The sequence below is a fragment of the Lytechinus pictus genome, chromosome 14 (assembly GCF_037042905.1).
Source record: "Lytechinus pictus isolate F3 Inbred chromosome 14, Lp3.0, whole genome shotgun sequence".
Classification (NCBI taxonomy): Eukaryota; Metazoa; Echinodermata; class Echinoidea; order Temnopleuroida; family Toxopneustidae; genus Lytechinus; species Lytechinus pictus.
Genome location: NC_087258.1, coordinates 16,919,227 through 16,947,053, shown reverse-complemented (window position 1 = coordinate 16,947,053; position 27,827 = coordinate 16,919,227). Strand labels below are relative to the sequence as shown.

The following is a 27,827-nucleotide window of genomic DNA, read 5'->3' as shown; positions in this document are numbered from 1 at the left end:
ACCAATAACATGGAAATTAAGGAAAAATAATAGAGATGTAGTGAAGTTGTGTCATTGTAAAAATAAAGACAGGATGTGAGAGTATCTCCGCAAAAAAACAGATACATATTTTTTAAAGGGATTAAAATCTCCACACAGAAAATTCAGAAGGCATCAATGATAATTTCTGAATGAATGCTGTACACCTTGATCAACTGCAACTGACATATCTTGTTCCCGAGTGCTCCTTGAGGAATGAGTTTGAAAAAGATGCGATATTGTACAAAGATATTACCATGTAAATTATATAAGTAGAGATTGATAGGGTGTAACAGAAATCAACTGCAAATTTAATTTTGATGAACCCAAATCAATCATTTTGTACTTTGGCAAGAAGCAGATCCACTATTTATTGCAGATTGTCATAATTTTTTTGCTTAAAGTTGACTAGGAATGTCCCTGTAAATGATAAGAAGAGACATGGGGAATTGAAAATGGATATGAATAATAGTATGCCAAGAAATTGAAAGTACATTAAGGAATCTGCCAATACAGAAAAAAATCACCGTATTCATTCATTGTGGTTTTAGTTCATATCTACTCACAATTTAAACTGTTTTACTTTGATTTTCTAATTTTTTTCAGAACCTCATAACAATCCTGGCTGGTATGCACCAGATGAGGGCGACACAACCCATGCAGAGATGAATTTTGGCGTACCCCTCATCATGAAAGCTCTTCCCGTCTTCCCTACACGACAACAAGCAAAGGTAAATTGAAGCGTGAGCTTTATTTTTCATTTAATACGGTTTTCTAAAACACAGCACACCTGATTTACAGGGCACTAAAATCTAGCGTAAGTCCTTTTATTATATATGCAATTTGTCGTTAATTTTTGGTCAAAGACATTTGGACTGGAAATAGCCACTGCCTTTCAATTAATCCTATGTATTCTCAATTTTCTAGTTCCAGTGTTCGGTACTTTGCCCGTTAGAACAACCTGGCCACCGCAGCCGACGGAAAGGCATCCTCCAGAACGAGGGCGCGAGGAACTGTCTTTGGGTGTGCAGCTCCGACCAGACGACTTGTCACGTCAGTCTGGTCGGGTTCATGCCCCCGTCTCCGCAGCTCCTGGAGACGTTTGAGACCACGGAGGGGTGTGTGGTGTGCATGGAGTGCGTCCCAGGCTGGAGCGGACCGGGACCGATGGGCGGGTACCTGAACAGGAGGGAGAACGAGAGGAAGGGGGACTACTGCTTCACCAGGCATACGGTGTGGATGGGGACGGAGACGGGAAGGTGAGTGGGGCGGAAGGGTTGTAGGGGGGGTGAATGGAAGGAGGGAGGGGGATTGTGGTGCAAGTTGCCCCACTGAGAGGTAACACCTTTGCCTTGATTGTGGCGGTGATGGTGGTGGTGGTGATAATAATTGTGATGGTGGTGTTGATGATGATGATGATGATGATAGAGGAGGTGAAGGTAGATGTGATGATGACAACTATGATGATGCGGAGGATGATGATGATGATGGTGATGATGATGATGACACGATGGTGATGATGATGGAGGTGAGACAATGATGTTGATGATGGCAATGACAATTGTGTAAATTCTAATTATTTTGATGATGAAAGAATAATAGATGTCAGTAGATATTAGATTCTCTTAAGCTGGCAGCCAAAGTTTTTTTTCTTCCTGTTTTAAATCCATTTTTCCACTCTCTCCTAATCCCATCTCATTAAAAGGGTGTTAATCTACAGAATAAACCAATCTGACAAGAGTGAGCCTCTAGCAACCTTCAAAGCCACCCACCCCATCACAGCTATACAGTACCTCAACAATAGAGTCTTCATGTCTTTATCCAATGGATCAGTACTTATATACGTCAGGACGAAGGGTGAGTTTCATCATCAAAACATTTTCAAGAGAATCTTTTAAATATCATCTAGCTGTTAATATTGTACACCAATCAAGTTCGTAATCAAAGAAGAAACTCTTACGTGATTGTCTACACCTGGGCCCCGTTTTACAAAGAGTTACGATGGTATACTATCGACCTCAAATGTATGGAAATCCATCGGTGTCATATTCCTTTCTGCGGGAAATTATTGCAATGTCCTTTGTAAACCAAGAGAAGTACCATCACATTTCAAGAAAGCAATGAAAGTATGAATAAACAGCATATCTAGAAAATATTTTAGATGTTGACGTTGCTGGCTTTCCATAGTTGTGATTGATCGGATTAATCGCAACTCTTTATAAGACGGGGCCCTAGACCCCGTATCACAGAGCTTTGCAATGGAGTGCAAACATGAAAGAATGGCTCTGAATGGTTCCTGATCAGTGGTTTGTACAAACTGAGCATGGTACAAAGCTCTTGATTGGCCATCACCATTTTCCAATTGATTGCAAACGTTTGTGATACAGTGCCCGGGTTACAGCTATACGGTAACTCAACTATAGAAATTTTGTCTCTTTACAATGGAGGAGTAGTATTACATCTACAAATAAGATTAGATTCATGTTGAAAAAATTGTGCAGGTCTTATATTCAAGATCCATTGTTTAACCGTCGTGCACTTTGGTATGCAGATGAATTTCAACATAAAAAATTACATTGTACACTGTGAACAAGAAATGATTACAAGAAATCACGATAATGCACATTCAAGTATATTGCCACATCGACAAATGCGTTGTTATTTCCCATCGTCAAAATACTTAAGAATGTAGAAAGATACTGAAAACAAGTAAATAGTCTTATGTCTTGCCCCCCCCCCCCAAAAAAAAAAAGCTTTACAATATTTTAAATAATATGAACATTTGTAATGCGCTGGTATCCATCATAAAAAGATGCTCATGGTGCAATAAAGAAAAGAAAAGGAAAAGAAGGAAGATAGAAAACCTACTAAAAAGAGGGGGGGGGGGGGGAAATAACAATTACCTAAAAGCTTGTGTGAATAACCAGGGAAATTGTAGGGAAATACCATTTTTCTGTGGGCAACTCCCTTTACAAAGTCAAGGAAATCACTCACACATCGAGATTAACACAAGTTGTCATATACATTGCATTCACATTAAAAAAACATGGTTGTGAATTGTTTTTAATTCAATTTTTATTCCAGAGGGAGAATGGAAAGTCAAAGAGCCTAGAGTATCACAGCTGGGCGATGGAGCTGCGACATGTCTGTTGGCTGTATGCAATGATATGTGGTGTGGATGTGAAAATAAAGTACATCTTATAGACACTGAAAGTGAATTCAAACAGGTGAGAAATTTTCTTTTGTCATTTTTTTATTGGTATTTTTCCTCCACTTTTGGCCAAGAGGGTAATCAAATATTACTGAACATCTTGCCTGAGTTTCAAGTCACATGACCAAGTTCAAAGGTCATTTAGGGTCAATGAACTTTGGCCAAGTTGGGGATATTTGTTGAATTACCATGATAACTTTGAGAGTTTATGGGTCTGATTCATAAAACTTGGACATAAGAGTAATCAAGTATCACTAAACATCCTCTGCGAGTTTCAGGTCACACGACCAAGGTCAAAGGTCATTTGAGGTCAATGAAATTTTGCAATTTTGGGGGTATTTGTTGAATTACCATCATAATTCTGAAATTGTATTGGTCTATTTCATAAAACTTGGACATAATATTAATCAAGGTCTTCATGGTCTTCTTTCCTCAGCTCTCAATTGGATTAAGTATTAATTTTCAGTTACCTTTTTTTTTTCTCATTATCATTATACTTTTGAAATAGCAAACAGTTGTATTCATTGCCATATGCTTTGTACCAGTATATAAATAATTGTACTCTACAGATATTCCAATTTTATATTTGGCAGCATTTTTGTTTGTTTCTCCTCCTTCTTTTGACATTGATTAATGTTATGTCTGCCAAGACCTATGCAGTGTCATGGATATGGAATACTTTCTGTGTCCATTTTCTTTTCATCTGAAGAAAATAAACACTCAATATCTTCTACCATCCCAGCCTTAACCTATTGAGTACTGGAATCACATGGGCCCTGTGCAAAGCCTATGGAATTTACAGAATTTGGTAATTAATGAGTTAATGGTTCCCTTTAACTTGATTATATTTCCCCATTTTAGGTGAGCTTTGAAGCGCACGACCCTCACATGGTGATCGATAAGATGGTCGTAGCGGGTGTTGGCGTCTGGGTTTCCTTTGCCGAGTGTGATAGCATACGACTCTTCCACACCGAGACTATGGAGCTACTGCAAGACATCAGTGTGGGCAGTCCAATAGGTCGCATGGTTGCAAGTAAGTGGGACTAGGCAAATCTGTGGTGAACGCTCGTAGCCCTGTTTCATAGAGCTCTTTATAGACTTCATGCATTGACATCATCACCCCCCCCCCCCCCATCTCAGAGGTTGGAGCCATTGCCTCGCATGCATTAGTGATCTGTAGCTGTCACATCTCTGACAACTTCATTTACACGTATTCCTATATCCTCTGAGGGAGGGCCCTATGAAACTATGACATCATATACATAAGGTATATTTAAGTTCCAAGTGTCTGATACTGAAATCCCACAATTCTACTGGATAGAAGTAAATTTATCATAGACCTTTAACATTTTGTAATTGATGATAAATTTGATGAAATAGGGTCCTGTTGCTTCAATTTACCATCGCTGTTATCTCTGTTAAAATACTAATCATGGTAACAGGGCTCAAAAGACAGTCCTAAATATGGTTTCTGCAAGTTTCTTTCAAACGATGCTATTTCAAGATGAGTAATTTAGTGAGCTGTTGGCTATACCTTTTTATCACGAAATGAGATGACTTTTTTTTTTAATGAATTCTTGATATTCAGGAACAAAGAAGTGCTTACATGGTTGAGGCCAGAAGTTTACATACACCCAGGAAATTCAAAGAAAAGTTGACACTTGTAAAACATCATCAAATTTACTGTATCTTATAAAATATTTGTGCTATCATGACAAATTTGATATCAAACAAATGAGTATGTCATACCCATTTATCACATTGCTTTGATATCAGGAGCTGAAAAAATATTTAGGTGTCATTTTTCCCAAAAGAATCTTCATATTTTTGACAAATTAGAAATAAAAACTTTACAAAAACATTTCATATTTGTGGTAGTTACTTCTCAACACAAACATTTCAGATTACACTTTTTATGTTCAGTGGTGACATATCATGATAGAAAATGTAATATAAATCATAGATTTGACATTTATATATTTCTATGAGACAATGTTTGAAAATATAACAAACAATAGAATACATTTGGCACGAATATTATTTTTTTTTCTTCAAAGAAAATTCCACCTGAAATAGCCTATGCTTTAATCCCAACGGCATCCCAATCATGTGAAAGAGCTTAATACGCTCTTTTATATGATACCAAAAATCGTCATGGTAGTATTCATATTTCTGAAGATATAATAAACTTTACGATGTTTGGCAAGCGAACAAATTTCAATAAATTCCATGGGTATATGTAAACTTTTGGCCTCAACTGTACATGGTTGATGTATGAATTGATACATTTTTCCTTGAGTTATATTCTTAATACTCATTTCTTCGAGCGAGAATTCAACTTTCATGGATGATGTTGGTGCAGTCCTCCCCCCCCCCCCATTCTAGATACTTCCTTCCAAATACGGTTAGGGGGGGTTAACCTTTTTTATATTTATTTATCTCTTGTGATTTTCACCTTCTTTTATATTTCCTTTCTTCAAATTTTCTTCAGGTGTGACGTCCAAGGCCCAATCCAGCCTCCACATGACCTCGCCTGTCCATGTCACCACCCTCCTGGCTTGCTACGGGTCCCTCTGGGTGGGGACAAACACCGGTATCTTGGTCAACTTTCCCCTGCCACGCCTAGAGGGGGTTCCCCTAGTCAACGGCCCTGCCATGGTGTCCTACCACACACATAAGGGACCCGTGAGGATGCTGATTGCCATGGAGCTGAACAGGACCAACGATAGGGTGCTCTTCTCGTCACGGGAAGAGGATGAAGAGAGTAAGTGATGGTGGAAGTGATATTGGTGGAAGTAATATTGGTTATAGTAATGGAAAAGAAGATGTTGATGATGATGTTGATGATGAGGGGAAAAAAGATAAGAAAAGTGTCGATTGTATTGATGATGATGATGATGATGATGATGATGATGATGCTTATGATGATGATGATGATGATGATGAGAATGTTGATGATGAGGGGAAAGAAGATAAGAAAAGTGTTGATTGTATTGATGATGATGATGATGATCATGATGATGGTGATGATGATGATATGATGATGATATTGATGATGATGATGATAATGATGATGGTGATGATGATGATGATGACCATGATGATGATGGTGATGATGATGGTGATGATGATGATAATGATGTTGATGATGTTGATGCTGATAAGAAGTACCGGTAGAAGTACATGTAGGCAGTAAGAAGTAGGAAATAGTGCACATCATTTTATAAAATAAATAATCGATAATTCACTGGCACCTGTGGTCACCAATTTGCAATAAAGACATAAACAATTTCCAATCTGTACTCTTATCCAATCCAGGTGATGCCTCGCGATCGCTGTCAGACCTCAGCACCCCTTCAAGCCGTCTCAAGTCCGGCAGCCAGACCGCCGATCTCGTCAACAACGCCATGTCCCCCATGACTGACTACCTCAACCTCACGTTCAACAGCAACGGCAACCCATCAACAGCAACCAACGGGGACCATTCCACTACAACCACCACCACCACTACCAACGGCATATCCACAACGGTCACACACTGCCACGAAGCAAAGGACGATGTGGATGGGAGCCAACCGGGGCGGTTGGGCTCGGCGAGCGAGGTCGAAGTGTCTGCCAACGTCACAAGTACGACGTCAATGGTGATAAGCGGTGGGGAGGGGCATGATTACCTGATGAGGTTGGGGGAGAATGTATCCAATGAAGCTAAGCTGCTTATGTGGCAGGTTTCAAATTAACCCCAGTGTATACCATATTTGTTTGTATCTGCTTTTGTTGGGGGAAAATATAACTGAAAAAAATAGCAACTGCATTTTATAAAGCCCAAATTATGTTTCAAATCAACCTCAATATTTGGTGAATGGTTCTTAGACATTATCTGCTTGTTGTGAAAAATATAACTGAAAATAGACCTTATGCATATGACATCATATTTTCATAGCGCCCTCCCTCAGAGGATATAGGAATATGCATAAAGAGAGTTGTCAGAGATGCGCCAGCTGCAGATCACCAATGCATGCTTCAGCATCTAAGATAGCGGTGTGATGACATCAATGCATAAGGTCTATATTAGCAATTGCATTGTATTAAACCAAATTTTACATTTGATTAAACAAGAAGTGGTTCAGATTGGTAGTATACTGAGAAACAAACAGGGGAGATTGAGGATCAATAATAAGCTCTGCAATCAGTTTCACATTTAAGACAAGCCTTCTGATCGGTTAATGATCAACCTGTATGTGAAGAAGCCCATGATGCAACAACAATCCTGACTGGTCAATTCCAAAATCCAATGGATCATGGAGCTTCATTATTATATGCTTGGCCCTGTTGCATAAAAATAGTGATCAACAACAAAAAATAGAATTCAATAATCGTACCCTTCTTGGCCAATCAAATTGTATCATTTTAGTAGCTTATAAGATTTATAACTTACCATTGATGATAAACATTCTAGAAACAAGGCAATGAAGTTTGGGAATAGTAAAACAATAAATGGGAGCTGTGTGTACGAATCAATATAGATACAATAATCTGTATGAGAAATTATTCAGCCATAAATGCAAGCTTTCTTTTTGCACGGTCACAATTCTGTTTCATATGATGTGTTATTTTCTGAAATACTCCTAATGTGTAATATTTTGAGAGCATTATGGCATTTCATTTTGTATTTTAGGTTTTAGAAGAGTATTGGAGTAGTGAAATGGTTTCTAACCAGTATTTAAAGCTTATGCCTATAATTGAACCGGGGAAACAACGTTGGACAATTTCCTCGAGGAAGCAAGAACTAAGTTAATACCGGTACCCATATACCTACTATATATGTATGTTAAACGATGATTTTGATGCTTTAGAAAATAAAGTAGATGTTTCCATTTATCTCCCAATACAGTATTGACGATGTCTTACTCTAGTATTTCAGGTATTGGTTTATCTTATGCATGTTTTCATTAAGAGTCAGTACTAGTATCAAATCAAAATCAACATCTGTTGTTAGACGGTTGGAGACAATTAATTGGAATTCTGCAGAAGTTTTTTTCCCCAAATTTTGCTATATATATCTTTCAGTCATAAAATTGAAGCATATGTGAATAATTCTGCAGTTCCATTTTTTTTCTCCAAAATTGATCTCTTTTTTTATTGATTTGAGATATTTTCTGTATGTCCTACATGATGCTTAAGGAAATAAAATCACATAGCCTCCAATTTCAGATATATAGATGTTTCAAAGCAAGTAACTATTTTTAATCGTAGAACAATGACACGTTTTCTTCGTTTAGTAAGAAACTTTGTCATGGGACAGCAGAATTCATTCATAAGACTCGTCCATTTTGGCTCATGAACAATCTTGTCTGTGATTTTCATATACAGTTTAGCTCCAGGCCAATCAGATGCAACAATTTCAAAAGCTTATAACAGCTTTCGGGGAAAATGTCTGATAAGCTACCTTTTGAAAATACCCCTTGATTAGACTCATCCATCTGGCTCATGATGCATCTTGTATGTGATTTTCATAAGCAGTTTTTCTTTTAGCCAATCAGATGCAATGATCCCAGTAGATTATAACAGCTCTCGGGGAAAATACCTATAAATTATCTTTTGACAAAAAAAAACCTTTATTAGACTCACTCATTGTCATGCTGATGGTAGAATATGAAGGAAGTTTTGGATATTGTATGTGTTCTGGTTCAAAGGTGACATCACTTGAATGTGAACCACAAGGTTTCGGATTCAAATCCCATCCCAGTACTAGCTCCTTTGGCAAGATGCATAATTACATTAGCTACTCCTCATTGAAGGTATTGAGTGAATAACCTTATAGTCTTTTTAAAACATTCTCTACTGTATACTCATATAAGTTCATATTTAATATGGTCCATTACATGTATATGGAAATATGCTTTCCTACAGCATTACAAACATATGAAACACTAATGGTATATACAGGATGTGAGAACATGGAAAAGGGCAACCAAACATGCAAAACAGAAATATGATTCTCTACCAGAAGTCATGGCATGTTTGTATGTAGAGGATTCTCATTTTACCTGTATAACAAGAAATATGTATGTCATTATCCTTATGATATTTATTATTGGCAAAAAGAAGCTGCTGAAAACTGCTTATCTAATACAAGAGAGCCAATGGAGTAAATTAGAAAGTCAAAAGGGGCCTAAGCTTTCGATCCTAGCAGAATCTTCGTCGGAGGCAAAAAAATATTATTATAAGACGAATAAAGACCTTGAAATATATTCAACCACCAATGTTCAGTTTACAAGATGTGTATTCAAGTTTAGATGAGATAAATGATGCTGAGATGTATTCATTTAACAAACAACTATACAGTATCCATTGGTCCAAAAGCATATGTTATTCTTACAGGGGCGTGGAGCTGTTTTACTATATCTACTGGTATGCCTTTCTCTGTGAGAAAAGAAAAGAGGGAATATGAATGAAGATTTTTTATTCTTCTCTACTTTAATACCACTCCCTCTTGACAATATATAAATATATTTGTTGCAGTGTCCATTATTAACCCCCCCCCCCCCAGCCTCTCTCTCTCTCTCTCTCTCTCCTTTTATTATTTTCTTTATAATTATTTATACATTACAAATCAGAAGTAAGCATTTACAGAAATGGGATTTTAGCCACAAATTCATAATTGGGACTTTTGAAGCTTTCTTGAAGAAAATCGTAAGGTAAAAGGGCAACGATAAACTATGGAATGATTGTGCAGGTCACAAAAGTGTGTTTATACCAAAGAACTATCGATGCATGATACTTGATTAGAGTAAATAGTATTAATTGTATATTAGCCTTTTAAAGACAATTACGATAGCTGTAGATCAGTTTATTTTTAATTAATCCTGTACCCAGGTACTATGTAGTCAGAAATGTCAGTGTTTTTAAGGAGAATTATTGTCTCCAGGGTTTTCAGACAGAACTTTGAAATGTCATTTGCAGAGTAGTGATAAATCAACGAGAAACAAAAGGAATGCAAGAATCAAACTATTCCATGATAAGAAGTGTTTACAATGTGTTACATTGCATTCAGACTATGACTTAAATCGTGCATCCATTTTCATGTAGACTTTTAGAGGAACTTTACTTCTAAGTTGTCAATCCACAAAACATGTTTTTCAGTCATTGCACTAGTTTAGATGCTATTTTGGATGCTAGGTTTGTCAAATTCTGAAATTAATGTATTTGTTTCAATGAATGTGAGTATATATTTGCTTGAGTATCATTTGTATACATTCCTTGTTCATGTTGTATATTGATTTCATATTTGCAAATTTTATTATTGTAAATGCCAATTTCTTTTTTGTAATATCAGGCTTGCGTTGGTGGATTGAAATTATTGACACGAAACAGAAGTTATGGAACGAAGAAATATTGTAAAGTAGTTGAATAATGCCCATTTTGTAATTAAATACCTGCTTGTATGTTTACTTTATTTCTACCATTTCATCATGTTATTTCTACATGATAAGAAACAAAACTTTCTTGGAATATTTTTATGCTATTCTAATAAGAATTATGTTTAGAATGAAAATGTTTTTGTAGATTTGAGATATTTACATTTAGTAGAGTGTAAATTGCCATATTGTGTTGCCAGGCATGTAGAATGATGTGCAAAATGCAGTAAAAAGATATGTTTTCTGTAGAAAAGAACAAAATGCAAGGTGTGTGGAGACAAACGAAATGTACCGGTAAGGTGCAAAGACTATGTTATGCTATAACAATTTATGTTCAGTAGTTTCCACCAGTATATATTCTAGATTATTTTGTACACAACTATTTCAAACTAATCACTGAAAATCACACAAAACTTAAAAAAAAGAAGAAAGAAGAGGATTATACATATGTTTCACATTTTGCTCCATGGCATCGCATTTGCAGTAGATTTTCAAATGTTGTTTTTCTGATTCTTCTAGACACTGTGCCACCACATAAACTTAAATCGTCCAAATTTCTGTTGTCCGCCGCATGTATTATGTGCTATGTTTATGGTGCGAAACTAGTTTCAGAAATGTCTCAAAAGCAGCTTATATATACTTTTATTTTTGCTATTCTTTTTTTTCCTCCTGAGAAAAAAGGGGGTAAATGCCACCAATTTCACTATATGATATAAATTCACAAAGAATGGAAATGACGTGTAAAGAAAGTTTATCTATATTGAAATATTGATTTATATTTCTTGTGTTATGTTTGTATACATGTTATTTTACCAAAAGCTGTTATGTTTTGTTCTTAAAGGGAACTGAAAGAGAAATACTGTTTATATGACATTTATGCCCATGAGTGGATAGAAGTCATATATATTTTTGCCTGTTTTGAAGGATTAGGAAGAGGTTAAATTATATTTTTTGTTTCATTCCGGCATCTGATCATGTATAAAAAAATCTGAAGACAAGCCTTTCTATTTCATTTGTTCATTTTAATGTAGGGGTAGGGATGAATTTTAATAATAATCGGTTTGAGATTTAACAAAATGCATTCATTTGTTGGTTCAGAAATAATCAATACACTGATTTGCAAGGCCATGACCATACACATGACCAGAACTTACGCTGTTTTCTTTAGTTACCTGTGCATATCTGTCAGTGGAATTGGCCCTTCTCTCTAAAAATTAAAGATGGATTGAGTTCATTTTGATTGAAATCCTTAAAATGTTCATGTAAGGGGTACTGAATGCATTTTTAGGGGGTGTGGCAATATATGAAATCCTCACTCCAGAGGTATTAATTTTTAAAGTCAAATTGAAGATCAATTCAGATGATGTTAAGCTTTTGCATCATGTGATATACATTGTATCCTGGAATGTTGGTTGTTATATGTTCAAATATTTGCTAAATTTTCTGGATTTTCAACAAATCAAATTAGCTTATAAACTCCAATAGTGTATTTATACAAGTCTAGCAACATACTCTATCGGCTGGATCCTCAGTCCCAGTAAAATCAAAGATAACATCAACGATACAATTAATTGGAACAATATTAAGATTAATCGCAAACCATACATGTAGAAAGTTACAATTGATTTTGAGTATTAAATGTAAATCTATTATGTTATGATGTTGTAATAATGCATGATCCTTGAGAAAGATTCAATTCTATGGGATGCAAGTCTTTGACTTTGTGTTTAAGTTGTTGCTGATAAATATTTTCTTGGTTTAAAGATGTTTTGCATGTATTTTTTTTATACCTAGGTTTCACAAAGCTGTTTCATAAATTTCTTCATGACTTTACAATCAACCAAAGTACAAGCCAAGAAATTTCCTGATGATAGAGTTCAAAAGATTACATTCAGATGATGGCCAAAATATGTTGCACTGAACACATGTTTGCATATATACTGATCAACATTTGCATACTGTGACTAAACGTTTGAGGCAAAAATATCCTCTGAAAATATTAACATAATATTGAGAATGTTAAACTGATATCTTCGTAGTCTAGATTGAGGTGATGAAGGAAATTGGGTTGTCTATATGGTCATTCAAAATGATATGGTTTCAAGAAACACCCCCCCCCCTATATGTCACTAATATGGTACTACTGCTATAAATTAAAAATATACCCATATCTTTAATGGTAAATTCACAGCAGATTTCATGAGCCAGGACTGTAGCTTGTGCCCCCTGATTGAAATGGAAAAGTAATGGGATTCATGTTTCATAAGAAGTTAACTTAACTTTCTGGCTTGCTTTGCAATATGATGGACAAAGTGGAAATGCAAAAATTTCTAGAATTCATGACTATGAATTTTCTTGCTTACGTAGGCACCGATGTGTTGCAGTTTTGTATGCATCTATACATAAGAGAAGCTCAAATGAACTATATTAATTGACAAAAAAATATATTTATTTTTGTGTGAATATCATTACTTAATCATGGTGCAAATTTACTTTGAACATCAATTTTAAATTAAAAGCCAGTTGTTGTATTCTCATTTTGCATTGATTCAAGCAATGTTGTGTATCATACATGTATAATCAAAAAATTATCAAATCACTATATAATTATGCATTTTATAATCCTTTTGATCCTTATGGGTGTTGAAATAGGACAAACAGTTTTTAAAATTAGACAATTTGATTGTAGATATGTCAATGATTTTCATGTATGTATAAAATGACCGAAGTCAAGATCTTATGATATTGCAGGAGTAAAAAAAAAAAGAGATTTAAGAGATTATGTTTTAAGAATAATCCCCCATGTGTGTGCGTGTGTCTAGTCAAAAGTAAGAAAAAAATGCCGTAATATAGGCAACTCCTTGTACAATATAAGCTAGTCAAATCATGACAGAAATCTTCTTTTCATAAAAAATACATTTTCTTTTGTTGTGTCTTCTGTTAGAGTCACTTGTAATGAACATAAAGATTTGAATTTGTGACATCATATGAGAGCAGCTGCTTCTGTAAAGATCAAAACATGTGTGTGTTTATGTGAGGTTGATGTGTGTTAGGCTTTGTGTGCATAAATCCATCTCCAAATCTCTACAAAACAATAGGTCCTCTCCATTTTATCCAAAAAAGGGCAAAAATTATACATATTTTCAAGACAGAATTCAACAGAAACGCATAGAAATACATGATTGAGTTGGGTTTACAAATTGTTTTCTTGTTTAATACATTTTTTAAACAACACATTGATGTGCATTAAGGTCATCTACATTCCAATCCACTTTGAGATGCACTTGGCAAGTTGAGTTAAAAGATTGGGAAATATCCCCAAGAAAATAGAAGTTTCACCCTAGTCTGATGAAAATATAATGTCCAGAAGTTTAAAGTTTGCATAATTTCATGAAATTATATACATTAGAGAATCTATCCCCATAAACATTTACAGTTGTGCTTAAAAGATAGTTAACCACACCAGAAAATGAACATATTTAAAGTGTTCAAGTTCTGCCATGTTTTTAGATATTTAATTGTGAAGTCAGGTGATAAAATATTACATTCAATAAAGTTCGTTTCTCTGGGCTCATCGAACATTGTAGTGTAGTTGTCTTCTTGGGGGTGCGTCGTGGTCTAGTGGTTCAGACTCTCGCCTTTCAAACAGAGGGTCATGGGTTTGAATCCTAGCCGAGGCATGTTTTTCTTCAGCAAGAAATTTATCCATACTGTGCTGCACTCAACCCAGGTGAGGTAAATGGGTACCGGCAGGAAATAATTCTTCAAAAAGCTGTGTGCACCTGAATCGGTAGCCTAGCTTAGCCGGGTAAAAATAATAGCAGGGCCCGCTGGGAGAACAGTTTTCGGAACTGAAGTGGGTACCCTGGGTAAATATACCGTTATTATTATTACATTCAACACTCGGCATGAAGGAGTGCATTTTGTGTAGAGGTTCACTAACTTTTGAGCACAACTGTATTAACTTCGATTCTTTTTCCATTTTTTTACATAACTGTACACGATCCTCCTTAAAATCACCAAATAAGATCATTTTCCACACATTCTCAGGATGAAATGCATAAAAAGGAAAAAGTTATGTGGTCACATCAATAACATGATAATTATACACTTTTTATCTCTTTACAACATTGTGTAAAAGTTTGAAATGTCCTTACTTTCTTACTTATTATGTAACATTAATAAGTACAATCTTATTCATCCAATAACACTATATATATCTTCCTGTTATTTTTTTCACCCTCTTCAAATTTGGTTTTGGCTTGAATTCATCCTTTAATTCCACATGAAAATAAAATGAAACTTGAATAATAGAAGTGAATAGATGGACTCTCAGTGCAATAAAAATCTTTAACTTCAGAAACACTTGTGAAATAATAATTTCATGCAGAAAAGAACATATAGAAGCTTGGGCGAAACCAAGCGACAAAGCATACTCGTATCTCTTTACACATTGAAATAACTGCATGTTACATAATTGCATTAGAAAAAATCAACAAAAGCAGATCTCTTATTCACCTTGTAAATTTTACATCAAATTGTTTATGATATATTCATGTTACAATTTTATAGCAATTGAGCACTTTTTGCTACTCCAGAAAAGCACCACAAATATCGTGTATGTGAATAACCTTGCCAAAAGCAAATTATATACAAATTGTAATCTCTCATCTATGGGTTTTTTCCCTATCTTTGGCATATGAAAAAAGTCTTGTCATTTTTCACTTCACAGAATATAACAAAGAATGGTCAAGTTCTATTTCAACTCTTTAAAATCTCAAGTTTATAGTTAAAAAAAAAATATTTTGTATCACGAATGAGTATTACAATATTTCCTTCCTGAAATTTGTTTTGCAATTTTTTTGACAATATGACATTTTGCTTAAGGGGCTTTCACACTTGGTGGGTGTTCATAAAGCTGTTCGTAAGTTCCAAATGACTTTACCAACAACTGGTGATCCTTTTTTAGAGACAAGATCAACACTGATAAACATATGGTGTGTATCATTTACCACAGGAAAGGATCACCAGTGGCTCATCAAGTCGCTCTTAACTTAAAAACAGATTTATGCTACACCCATCTGAACTTTCAGCTAGCGTATGCTGATGTACTGTATTTGTGGCCAGCCATTTTCTCCTTGAATCCCATTTCTTCATTGAATTCCATTTCCTCATATCAAGCATTTCATTCTGGATAACAAAATTGCATTTTAACAACCGTGTTTACACTTAATCGGCTTTTGGTTCAGAACCAAAAGCCGATGCAGAATCGGCTTTTGGGTTATCTTGCACTGCGTTTACATGCTGTAATAGCTCGCGGTTAAGAACCGCGAGCCGATGCAAAAACCTGAAATGATACGCACACCAACAATATACGTCATAATAACGACAACGCTGGATCCGTGCGCTTACAATTACGTCACAATGGTAAAGAAAATGAAATGCGCACCAATTGCCGATGCAGAATTGGCTTTCTGTTTACACGTAGTAAAAAAGCCGATTCTGCATCGGCTCGCGGTTCAGAACCTTCTACTTTGGTGGTGCAAATTGCCGATTCTGAACCGCAAGTTAATCGCGTTTACACGCTATGAAAAAGCCGATGCAAAAGCCGATTTAGTGTAAACACGGTAAATGTGTTGTCAGCAATTCTCAATGTTAAAAATTCCATTCATCAAAGTGGCAGATCAGAATCTGACGTTGCCCATCATAATGTTCCCCTCTTTCTCGGAATCAGCTTATGATCAATGGGCTGTATGCCAGTACCATCACTGAGCTAAGAGAGGAATGTCAAGCGCTGGTGTCCACGTGTCCTCTTTCATTCTATAGCACCAGTAAGTCTCTAAAGCATCCTTAAGAAGAATGTGGCCAAAGAAGCATATTAAATACATTAAAGGGGAATGAAACCTTTGGAACAAGTAGGCTTCTGTCGAAACAGAAAAATCAAAGAATAAGAACAAAGAAAGTTTGAGAAAAATCGGACAAATAATGAGAAAGTTATGAGCATTTGAATATTGCAATCACTAATGCTATGGAGATCCTCCCATTGGCAATGCGACAAGGATGTGTGATGTCACATGTGAACAACTTTCCCTTTTATGGACTCTAAAATACCCCCAAACTGTCTCTTTTTGCTTTTTCTTATGGTGATACAAACTCTTTATCCATGATGTATTCTTTAAAAATCTGTATTACATGCCCTCCTATAAAAAGAAAACATGATCTACTGATAGATGTCATAAAAGAGGCAGTTTAAGTATAATATATACTAAAGTAATGGGGAGAGTTGTTCACAAGTGACATCACACATATTTGTCGCATTGCCAATGTGAGGATCTCCATAGCGTTAGTGATCGCAATATTCAAATGCTCATAACTTTCTCAATATTTGTCTGATTTTTCTCAAACTTTCATTGATCTCTTTGTTTGATTTTTCTGTTTTCAAACAAGCTATCTCGTTCCAAAGGTTTCATTCTCCTTTAAGGATCAGGATTAAGAAAACGGCATGCCATAGCCTACGTACTTCGGTATACGCTGACTAAGGCATTCAAGTGTAACAGCCCCTATATTTCGCTCCTTAAATTCACTTCACACAAAATTTGTAATAGATTAGAGATGCACCATACAAATCTTCTTAAAAAATGATACCTGTTCATCTTGTGGAACTTTGTAATCTTTCAAACCCTTTTTTAAAGTATGATAAAGTAATAAATTTGGGTTTTTTTTAATATCTTTGACAGAAAATCCTTTTTTTTCCTGAACATTGTGACAATCCTTTTGAAAGTAAGATAAACTAATTAATTTGATTTTTTTTTAATGTTTCTTTATGATATCTTTGACAGACAATACTTTCTTTCTGTACATTGTGACAATTTTTTGTAAGAAATCATAAAGATTAGCACTTCCCTTCTTACCAATATAAAGTTAATAAATTCCTTGCCAAATTACAAGCCTTGTATAGATTTTGGAAAACTCTTGTATCATTTGGAATACTGTCCTTTCTGCAAATAGATATCATAATTTGCAAAGAAAAAGTCAAAAGAAATACACCTCTTTCTACCTTGTTTATATGGTAGCTTCAAAGAAACAAATCAAAATTCCCTTCTATATACTTCATAGAAACAGCAATATTCAGAGGATACTTGGAATTATTCATGAAATCATTGTGCGATGAGAGAGTATATAGCCGTGTGAAATGCAAATTGAAGACTTACATGCCGTGAATTCAAACAGTTTATATCACAACTGTTATCACAATTAGTCTTGATTTCATACAAATACTAATATCTAACCAAACACTTTTTTGTCTTTCCTGAAGATAATACCTAATGAAATTTTCAAAAACAATGATTGTCATAATACTGACTACTTTGTGTGTGCGATTTCCAATAATTTTGCCTTAACTTTTGTCCCCTTAAAAAATCCAGAAATTTCCTTTTGCCCTCTTTTTTTCTGTTTCCCTCTTTTGATTATGTCATTCTTTTCATTAGTGGCCTTAACAATACAAATAAATAAATAAATCATAATAGTACGGAAAATCAACAGATAAGTATAACCTCTCACTTGCACTCACATGCTACAAGACATTCCAATGTCATTTTGAATCCCTAGCCATGATTGGTCAGGTTTATGGGTAGCTATTGCTATTGTCCAATCCCAATGGATGTTGTATACTGTGGGTTAATGAGTTGCAATTACTAGAAGAGGAAGATGGGGATGCTTTGGCTGGGTTCTGCTGTTTCTTCTCTGTCAAGGCTCGTGATTGGTGGATGAATACGGAGAAAGCCACGCCCTAACAGCGAATAAAGAATAAGAGAGGATGATACCAACATTCCAACCTAGTGAAATTCACAACACAATCGACAGGTGGCCTGATGTAATTAACACCTTTGTTGATTTGGAATGTTGGGTTGGAGGAAGTAAGATGTTCATTACAGGAAGGTTGATTTCAGTAATGTACAACATTCCTTTCCCAGTCAGTCGACCTTTTGACCTCACTCTTTTAAATGTAGTTCACTTCAATAAAGGTCATTATAATTTAAAGCATAATACTTTATTGTCATTTAGTCTTAGTGGAGTTTCAAATAAATTGCATGGCTTTTACAGATATTACTCTATTTCATCTCAAAATATGAATATGAAACAAAGATTTCTTCATCAAGTTTGGCAAGTGAGCATGCTATCCTCTTCAAATGCATGAATGTATTAATTTGAAGCAGATTTCAGTTGATGATATAAAACATTGGTTTACAATACAAATATGCCATGCATTGTTTTTTAGCCACTGGTAAAAGCAAGGAATCCTTGATGACAAAAGTATAAAATATTTCCTTTGGGGTTTAGAAAATAATGCTATTAATGACATCTGTAATATTATCTAGAGAATCTTAACACATGATATATATGTTTACTATTATTTATTTATTTAGTAGCTAAAATTCAAAGAACCTTTACTGTGGGTTAAGAGAAGTATTACATCAATTTGTAATATGGAGTACATACCTGTTTGGAAGCTGCTCTTACAAAGGCTTCATTAGCCGTGGTGGTTATCATCTTGAGTGCATCGCCTGTTCCAAATATTACCTAGAGAAAGTATTCAGAAAGATGAAATAATTAAATAAGATTGCCATTCAAATCATTTTGTTTGTGTACGACGATGAGGAGGGGAAATACAAGATATGAAATATTTGATTTATTGATTACTTTTGCATTCATATCATTCAGATAATACATTTTTCATTACATAACAGACTTAACATATTCATTAACAATTTTTGGCATGAATCGTAGGGAAACAAAATTATAAATATCATTCTAAACAAATGTGATCTACTACCAAATTATTATAACATTCACAATTTGCAGGAGGATTGTTATCATAAGCACATTGCTTAAAAAAAAGAATGACAAAAAATATCATACTATGACCTACTGAATGTAAAAAAATATGGTTAAGCTAACATTTGGATATAAACCCATGAAATTTAAAGTAAAATAGAAACAAAACAGAAATATATCATACCTTTTCTTTGAATATATCATTATAATACAGAAATGTACATGTACAAACAAACTGTACATGGTATCACATCTTCAAGAAACTTTCTTATCTTAATTTAACTTTAATGTATTTTACTTTTTCAAAGATGGAGTTAATTTTTATGAATTTCAAATGGGAATCCTATCAGGATATCTGTTGGTAATTTGCACATTTTTATAACCATAGATCAAATTTGTTTCGATTGAATTCATCTTTACCTTGGCTCTGTCTTTTATTCTATTGGAGGATGCCAACATTAATGTTCTACTTGAAGGCTGATCAGGGACTATATGAAGCCTCTGTAATAATTCCTCTGCTCTCTCCTTCTCTCGTGACCCTCCTATCGTCTCTAGTATCGCCTGGAAGTCGTGTTTAGCCGTCTCGCATGCTATTAATTCTTTATCTATCAAGCAAAAAACACAGAATTATCCTCACCATTGTCATCATTACCACCACCATCTTCATCACCACCACCATCGTCATCATCACCATCATCATCATTGTCTTCATCATCGTCATCATCATCACCATCATGTACATTGATCTGGGTAACAGCAAATACCCAAGTATGTTCATTTAGTTTAGAACTTAACTGCAATTCATTTCTAAAGAGATTCAATATTTTGTCCCCTGTTTTATTACTCTAATTCTGGTAATAAATTTTTTCTGCTTCTTTTGTTGAAAGAGTTCCTCTTTAAATATAAATAAATAATATAGGATTTGTATAGCGCATGTATCCACCTTGCTAGGTGCTCAAGGCACTCCTGTATTACCCCGGCTAAGCTAGTCTACCGATTCCGGTGCGCACAGCTTTTTGAGGAATAACTTCCTGCCTGTACCCATTTACCTCACCTGGGTTGAATGCAGCACAATGTGGGTGAATTTCTTGCTGAAGGAAAACACGCTATGGCTTGGAATCGAACCCACGTCCTTCAGATTGAAAGACGAGAGTCTTAACCACTAGACCACGACACCCCCACATAAAGGATCTTTAAAAGGATTGCTGAAGGAATAACTACATCTTCTTTTAAGACTTTTTCACTTCCTCATAACCTTCTAGTCCAACTATTTTTAAAGAGATCAAATAATCTTTTCCCTGTTTCATTACCCTTAAGAAAGTTCTCTAACTCTGGTAATAATGGTTTCTGCCTCTCTTGTTGGGAGAGTTCTTCTATGACGGGTTCGTTGAAGGAGTAACTACTTCCTCCATGGCAAAGGTCGGACACCAGGGCTATCATCGTCGTCACGTCCATGTTAGCTGCTTGGGGTATTGAGTCCGACTTGGGAGGTAGCTCACTATCTTCCTGTTTTAAAAAAAGATTTGATTTGATTTGATTTATTTCCACATTCCAATAACAAAAGTATATACAAGTGTAATCATTTTTTCTTAGCATAACATAACAATAAGCAATTGTCATAATGAATAACATATGCATATATACATCCTAATAATCTAATTGAAATACATAATTTATATCGACATAATACATTTTGAAATGTGGGAGACCTTCATCTTAAGCTTAGAGCTTGAAATTGATAAAGGCCTCAAAAGGAAAGGGGAAGGAAAACCAGACAAACGATGCAAAAAGAGACTTATCTTTTATTGCACAAACATTGTTAACATCATAAAAAAAGATTTATGATGTTAACAAGAAAAATGCTCCTGGCAGTCTTGCCTGCATTAAATCTCAAAAGAATTAACTATCCATAGTCAAACCACAACTTCAGAGCAGAGTCAGAATTAAATCCAACTTCAGAATACAAGCCATAGGCCCGTATTCTGAACTCGGGTTTAAATTAAACCCTGGTTTAAGTTGTGGTTTAACTATGGTGAGCCAACGGGGGCACAAATCCCTAACAGTACACATACAATCTATTAACTCACTTGACACTCAAATTGTTCATAATTGTCTGGGAAAGATTACTGAAGTATTCTGAAGTATTTTCCTTCATTATGAAAGCAACAGGAAACAAAATAGTAAACATAAGAGATATAACAATATAAACAATTTTTTTTATTTTTTGGCTCCCCATAATTTTAGCACTGAGTTAGACCGTGGTCTAAGTTAAACCTGACCTTAGAATACGGGCCTTAGTGTGAAGCTATAGTGGATATATAGAAAATCTGGGAATGAGACAAACTGGTATTAGACCATCTGGTATTGGACCAAGTGGCTATTGACACTCACCTCCTCATGTTGAAAGACTGGCATGTCTGGTTTCATATTCTTCATCTCTTCCTCAGTCTGGTATATATGACCATGTACAACAGCTCCAAGATCAAACAACTCGGCTGTGGGTGATAGGAAGGATGGAGACAATATCAATAGAGTATCGAAGCGATGACATCACAAAATACCTAGTTCGCGTTTCACTGATTTTTAACCCAAAGGGGCGTCGTGGTCTAGTGGTTAAGACTCTCGTCTTTCAATCTGAAGGACGTGGGTTCGATTCCAAGCCATGGCGTGTTTTCCTTCAGCAAGAAATTTACTCACATTGTGGTGCACTCAACCCAGGTGAGGTGAATGGGTACCTGGTAGGACCACGATGAAATACATGAATTGCAGGGAAAAAATAATACAGGGGCTCAGGGCAATTTCACACCCGAAATGCTCAAAAGGGTCCTGGAAAATAATATAACAGCCCCCGATAATCCCCATTGACTGCCATGTTTATGCTTATCCAATTTCACAAAAGCAGGCATAAGGGGCCAGTTTCATAAAGGATTATGGGCTTACGAGGATTATGACTGGCTGCTGAGCCCTGTTACCATGGTAGTTGCCATTATGGCAAAGTTACAACAGTTGCAAGTCCTTTGTGAAACGGTCCCAAGGTTGTGAAAAGAAGATCCTGGGTACATAAAACAAAAGAACTGCCACTCACCGGACACTTCCTGCGTGATGCCAGAGTAGAAGACAACGTGAACAGCCGGAGGAGAGAAGTCTATGAGGTTCTGGCGAGAGGCGTCCTGATACTGCGCCACCTGCTGAACAATGTTCTGTTCACCATACTCTCCTTCACCTGAACAGAATTAAAAATGGTTTTGCTATAATATGAAGGACTCCAAAACATTTCCAGGAAGTGTTTCTTTTAGATGTAAGTCTGACAATGAATCACACTTAAATTCCAAGTTGCATATGGTCTTTGTGACCAGCCAACCCCCAAAACCAACAATACGTCACCAGGGGAGGTTCTCTGCATATAGCCAAAATAGTCATTTGGTCTTCCAACAAGCATAATTAGTTTTTTCTGCATTCAGTCAAGTACTTAAGATGTACTTTTCAAACCTAATTAAATTCTAACAATTTCTTTTGGGTGATTTCTTGCTGGTTTCGGGGTGGCTGGTCACATATTGAATTGAATTGATCATTTATTTATTCCATTCTCGTAAAAATATTCACATGATTGTTACAAACAATGTACATACAATATATATAAAATATAAACAATAATGCATAAAGAATGTTCATCATTTACAAAAGAATGATAATGGAAAAGGAGAACCTTTGGAAAAGCCTGGTATGGCTTTGCAAAATAAAAGTTATAACAAAAAACACAGTTTATACATCAGAAAGTAAAAGGAATAAAAAAAATGAACAAGGGACAAAAGAAACAATGAACAAGATAAGAAGAAAACGGGTGGTTGAATTATCATTGATACTTTAAAAAAAAAAGTTTTAGCCATTTTCAATTTGTTGTTGTTGACATATTGCATTATGGTATTGGTCAGATCACTTGCAGGGAACATACACTGTTCAGAAATCATCCATCATGCTGACTTTAAGTCAGACTTAGCTATTTGTGAAACAACCTCAGAATTTTCAGATTTGTTTCACATGTGGCTATCAATAATTTAACCGTGACTTTGGTTTAAGATATACAAGGGAGCATTTCATTAAAGGACTTGTCAAATGTTTTATCCCACAATTGCAATAGTAACATCACTTCTCAGCCAATCTAAATCAAGGAAGTTGTCAGATCAATCGTAACTCAAAAAATGATGCGCAACTTGCTTTCAACCAATCAACAGCGCGCATTTGTGACTTGCGATTGATTTTTTGGCTTGCGTTTAAACGCAACTCTTTCTGCAACGGGCCCCTGACAACCTGTCAGACAAAACATGTTGATGAAATGCTCCCCTGGAGTTCATTCAGAATAAGGATCATAGAGGTAGAGCTGTAATGGGGTTATGATTCAAATACATGTATTGTAGGGACAAGGCTTAGGGAGTTAAGTCTGAGGTAGAGTTCCCGTTTCAAATAAAACACAGATATTCATCCAGGTTCATTACCACCAGAGCAAATACCATGGCATCCTATACGCACCTTCCCATATCCTGTGTAACGCCTCTGCTTTCCGAGCCGTGATCTTGACCCACGACTTCCCCTTGTGGCCAACGACATCCACGAGCAGACTGCTGACGTATCCATCCTCCGTCTCGTAGTGGACGGGGCGCAGGACAGCGGTCACATGATCAAAGGTCTCGACCGTGTGGAGAAGAGCGTCAAGGTGACTGAGGTTGGTGCTCTTGAGTTGGTTCTTCTTGGGAAGCACCTTACCTTCTTGGAGCTTTTAAAGAAAAATAAAGAATTCGGTGTGGTGTTTTCATTTGGTGTTAGTGTGGTGTTTCCTTAGTTAGAACAGGAATAAAAGAAATAATGAGATAATGAGAACATTGTAGCACGTTTTGGAGACCCAACAATAGGCAAGTTCAAGTTTGTTGTTAGTATGAGATTTTTTGTGTTAAGAGAGTGAATCGGGCTGCCTGACCTAGTACCAACCTACAAATTATTTTTTCAAGTATGATAACAGCTACATTAATGATAGCAAAAAAGGTGACTTTATGGCCACTAGGTTTAGTCTTGAAGCTGGTGAACAAAGTGACCAAACATTGATATCAGCTGCCAACAACAGCTGCTAACACTAAACTTGACTACACCCAGTGTGTACATGTATGCCTTCATTTAATAATAATAATAATGATGATAATGATGATAAAAATAATAATAATAATAATAATGATAATAATAATAATAATATAGGATTTGTATAGCGCACGTATCCACCTTGCTAGGTGGATACCTTAAAGGGATACTCCATGCTGAATGTAATATGATTTGAACAGATAAAGAAAAATCAGACAAACAAAACACTAAAAATTTGATCAAAATCCAACGAGGAATAACAGAGAGCTGTGGCATTTAAAAGATTTGCATTATTCTGGTGAAACAGTTCTAGGCATGTCTTCATGAATATTCGATGAGCAAATTTATGATGTCATATCCCCACTTGTTCTTTTGTATTTTATTACATGAAATTAGGTTTATTCAAAGTTTGTCCTCCAAGAACTAAAAAAAAATGGATTGACAACTTAATAGTGCATTAGATATTCATTAATGTAAAATTATTTCATTATAAAGGAGACATGTCATTCACACATGTACAAAAAAATGGAACCATTATAATATCATGTACAGTAGGGATCTGACATTATCAGCCCACCTAATGAATATTCATGACAACGTACATATAGCTGTTTTCACAAAATATTGTTAAATTTTAAGATTCAACAACTTTGTTATTTGTTATCAGATTTTGATGAAATTTTCAGCATCTTGCTCTGTAAATTTTACTCTATTCATATACATATTTAAATATTTTCAGCCTGGAGTACCCCTTTAAACTAGTGAATAGAAATTCTTTGTCTTGCCATCAATGTCCACAATCAAAGAGTTGATTTATATGAAAGCAGTTCATATGGCTAACTTGATAATTCAAAGCTGGAATCTAGTAATGCTCTCACTCACCGATTTAATGAAAGTCAATTCAGACTGGATCTTTTTCTTTACTTTTCCGATTCCTGCGATGTTCCCATTGGCTTTCAACAGATCCGCTCTTTTCATCAAATCTTCGGCTCTGTCCCGCAGTGCACTCAACTCCCCAGCGAGTGAGCTCTCCATGTTGATTGCTTCCATAGAGAATTTTGAATTCAAATCTCTACTCTGTTCATTGATAATCTGTAAAGGCAAACAAACAAATAGAAAATGAGTATATGCATTTAAAATTGTGAATTACTTGAATCACTGTCAATGCTGTTGTAGGTAGGAAATTATTATAGATTTTTAGGAGCTATCTTGTTTTCCCACATTGGGACGATTGCAAAATTTAGGGGGGGGGCTATTTCTTTCATTATAAGGGCTACTTTTTTAGGGGGCAACAAGCCATCATGCAAAATACCAAATACCATTGCTCTGTCTGTTAGAATGATTTTCAAAATAATCATGAATATCGTTTGTGACTGATCTAGGGGCGACTCTGGAAAGGATGGTCACCAAATGTATGCATTTTGGGGGAATTTTAGGGGCGATTTGGGCTGTCATGAGGGTGTAATCATCCATCACCCTCATTATTTCCTAAGCCGTTGCCGTGCATGATTTTATTGACCTGACTCATACCAGCCATCCAAAAATGAGGATCGTCCTTGTTTTCTAGGATTATTTTTCTTCAATAATATCAGGGCCCTGTCTTACATAGAGTTACGTTTGATCCAATCAATCGTAACTCTATGGAAATCCATCAGTGTCATAGTTTTTTCTACATAAAATTTTCAAAATGTCCTTTGTAAACAAAGGCAAACACACCAAATTGTCAAGAAACATAATTAATGTAATTTACGTCACATCTACAAAACATTTTGAACATTCATGCATTTTAGATGTTGACGTCGCTACCCGTCCATAGTTGTGATTGATCGGATCAATCGCAACTCTTTGTAAGACGGGTTCCAGGATTTCTCCTCATATTCATTCACCTGTTAAATGCAGACCCTAACCATGTGAACTAGTCAGTGTAAACATATTGGATTCATGATTTGTCTCAGTTTAGGAGGGCAATAGCCTAGTCTGAGCTCGGACCCTCGCGCATGCGCATGCGATGTTTTAAAATCGGCAGCGAATTATTTATACGTGTGAGGAACTCCATGTTGCCTCTAAATCACCAATTTTGAGACTTATAGAAGCATGGAAAAGAAGTGAAACTTTGTGTAAAGTAAGAATATTAGTTTTGTTTTTAAAGATCGCGATGTTGCATGAATTTTATATTTTCCCCTATAAAAATCCCACCTTTGTCACTCGGAATATCAGAGCGAGTTCACGGGCTCGATGTTTGGGTAGGTGGAGCGTAGCGTAGCGGTAGTGAAGTGGAGCCTGCACGAACATCGCTTGAGGAAGTCTCAGTCATGTCAATGTCACAATGGAGGACAAGAGCCCATTTCATTTTCAACATTTGTTTTAACTTTTATGTTGATAACAAAAATGTGACAATATTAAAACAAAAGTAGACATGCAGAGGAGTAATTTTTCATGAGGAATTTGCTTATCAAATTTTTGTTTGCCACCGAGGTAATAATTCCTCTGCTGCTGCAATTCCTGCAAATATAAACAAAACAAAAAATGGTCCTGAAAAAAAAAACAGTGAAATTGCATGCCAAAACTATCTTCTAAAAAAGTCTTTGATAAATTTATTAATGGAGATATAGGCCTACTTTCTGCTGAATTGGAGAGTCTCCAATATTGGCTGTGCACCTCTACTGATGTATGCATCAGTTTCCATTTTATCTGGCAAAGAAGGTACATTTTCAAATAATCTTGAAATAATTTCCTAGAATACAGACTGGAGTGTAAACGTCGGATCCAAGAAGCACAACATGCGTGACATGAATAAAAGCAAGTGGGACTGACACAAACCGCACTGCACATAAAAAACAAAGTAAAACCCGCCAAAATAAACTAAGACGTCGGATATCAGATTTACCATATATAGTTTATTAGTGCCATTAACAATCATGGTCTAATATAATAATTCAATTTACATAGTAAAAAACACCGTTCAATAACTTTAAGTCTTTAACAAACATTCGCTCACCAGCGGCGGCGCAAAAAAACTCTCTGTGCAGTTCAAGATGTCTTCCTTGCTCTATATGGAAAGCCATTTGTGCCATAAGCCCATACCCTCGATCGATCGATCGATGAGCTATGTTTGTGTTTTTATTTTTTGGTTTGTTTTTGTTTTTTGTTCTCACCGGGATGACTGGCCTGCCCGCCCGGGATTTTCTAACGTGGGTCCCGTACCGCCGCGCTGGTCC

The 27,827-nt window shown here is 35.7% G+C and overlaps 2 protein-coding genes and 1 long non-coding RNA gene across 7 annotated transcripts in view; 1 reads left to right on the top strand and 2 right to left on the bottom strand.

Moving 5' to 3' along the window:
* LOC129275774 (rho guanine nucleotide exchange factor 10-like) overlaps positions 1 to 9,456 on the top strand; it is a 30,943-nt gene extending 21,487 nt beyond the window's left edge. Inside the window, exons 13-19 of the mRNA XM_064109528.1 lie at positions 625 to 749; positions 946 to 1,277; positions 1,724 to 1,875; positions 3,103 to 3,245; positions 4,091 to 4,262; positions 5,721 to 5,993; positions 6,548 to 9,456. Of these exons, the coding sequence (XP_063965598.1) occupies positions 625 to 749; positions 946 to 1,277; positions 1,724 to 1,875; positions 3,103 to 3,245; positions 4,091 to 4,262; positions 5,721 to 5,993; positions 6,548 to 6,966 (1,616 nt within the window). The 3' untranslated portion in view covers positions 6,967 to 9,456. The remainder of the gene's footprint in view (positions 1 to 624; positions 750 to 945; positions 1,278 to 1,723; positions 1,876 to 3,102; positions 3,246 to 4,090; positions 4,263 to 5,720; positions 5,994 to 6,547) is intronic.
* Positions 6,819 to 13,559, bottom strand: LOC135156653 (uncharacterized). Its single transcript, XR_010295710.1, has 3 exons — positions 12,813 to 13,559; positions 9,460 to 12,766; positions 6,819 to 9,337 (listed from the first exon to the last, which is right to left on the bottom strand). It is a non-coding gene; the product is annotated as an uncharacterized LOC135156653 (long non-coding RNA).
* Positions 13,560 to 13,834: 275 nt separating this feature from the next.
* LOC129276548 (UPF0415 protein C7orf25 homolog) lies at positions 13,835 to 27,681 on the bottom strand. 5 transcript variants are annotated; one of them, XM_064109529.1, is made up of 11 exons: positions 27,608 to 27,681; positions 26,806 to 27,111; positions 25,492 to 25,701; positions 24,010 to 24,253; positions 22,568 to 22,705; positions 21,874 to 21,977; positions 20,793 to 20,988; positions 19,903 to 20,087; positions 19,147 to 19,227; positions 17,147 to 18,436; positions 13,835 to 16,551 (listed from the first exon to the last, which is right to left on the bottom strand). In XM_064109529.1, exons 2-10 carry the CDS (start codon positions 26,899 to 26,901, stop codon positions 18,272 to 18,274), a joined length of 1,419 nt encoding a protein of 472 aa, XP_063965599.1. In that variant the 5' UTR covers positions 26,902 to 27,111; positions 27,608 to 27,681; the 3' UTR covers positions 13,835 to 16,551; positions 17,147 to 18,271. The 5 variants fall into 5 exon arrangements, with proteins under 5 accessions (XP_063965599.1, XP_063965600.1, XP_063965603.1 ...); XM_064109530.1 differs by having other exon boundaries at positions 13,835 to 16,496; positions 18,218 to 18,436; positions 27,608 to 27,665; XM_064109533.1 differs by lacking the exon at positions 26,806 to 27,111 and having other exon boundaries at positions 13,835 to 16,496; positions 18,218 to 18,436; positions 27,608 to 27,657.
* Positions 27,682 to 27,827: the final 146 nt, after the last annotated feature.

Excerpts from the sequence above, each read along its gene's own strand:
- LOC129276548 (XM_064109529.1), bottom strand. The coding sequence starts at position 26,901 with ATGTTCGTGCAGGCTCCACTTCACTACCGCTACGCTACGCTCCACCTA. Across the intron at positions 25,702-26,805 it reads TGATATTCCGAGTGACAAAG|ATTATCAATGAACAGAGTAG; the intron begins GTGGGATTTTTA and ends TTGCCTTTACAG. Across the intron at positions 24,254-25,491 it reads AATTGACTTTCATTAAATCG|CTCCAAGAAGGTAAGGTGCT; the intron begins GTGAGTGAGAGC and ends TTTCTTTAAAAG.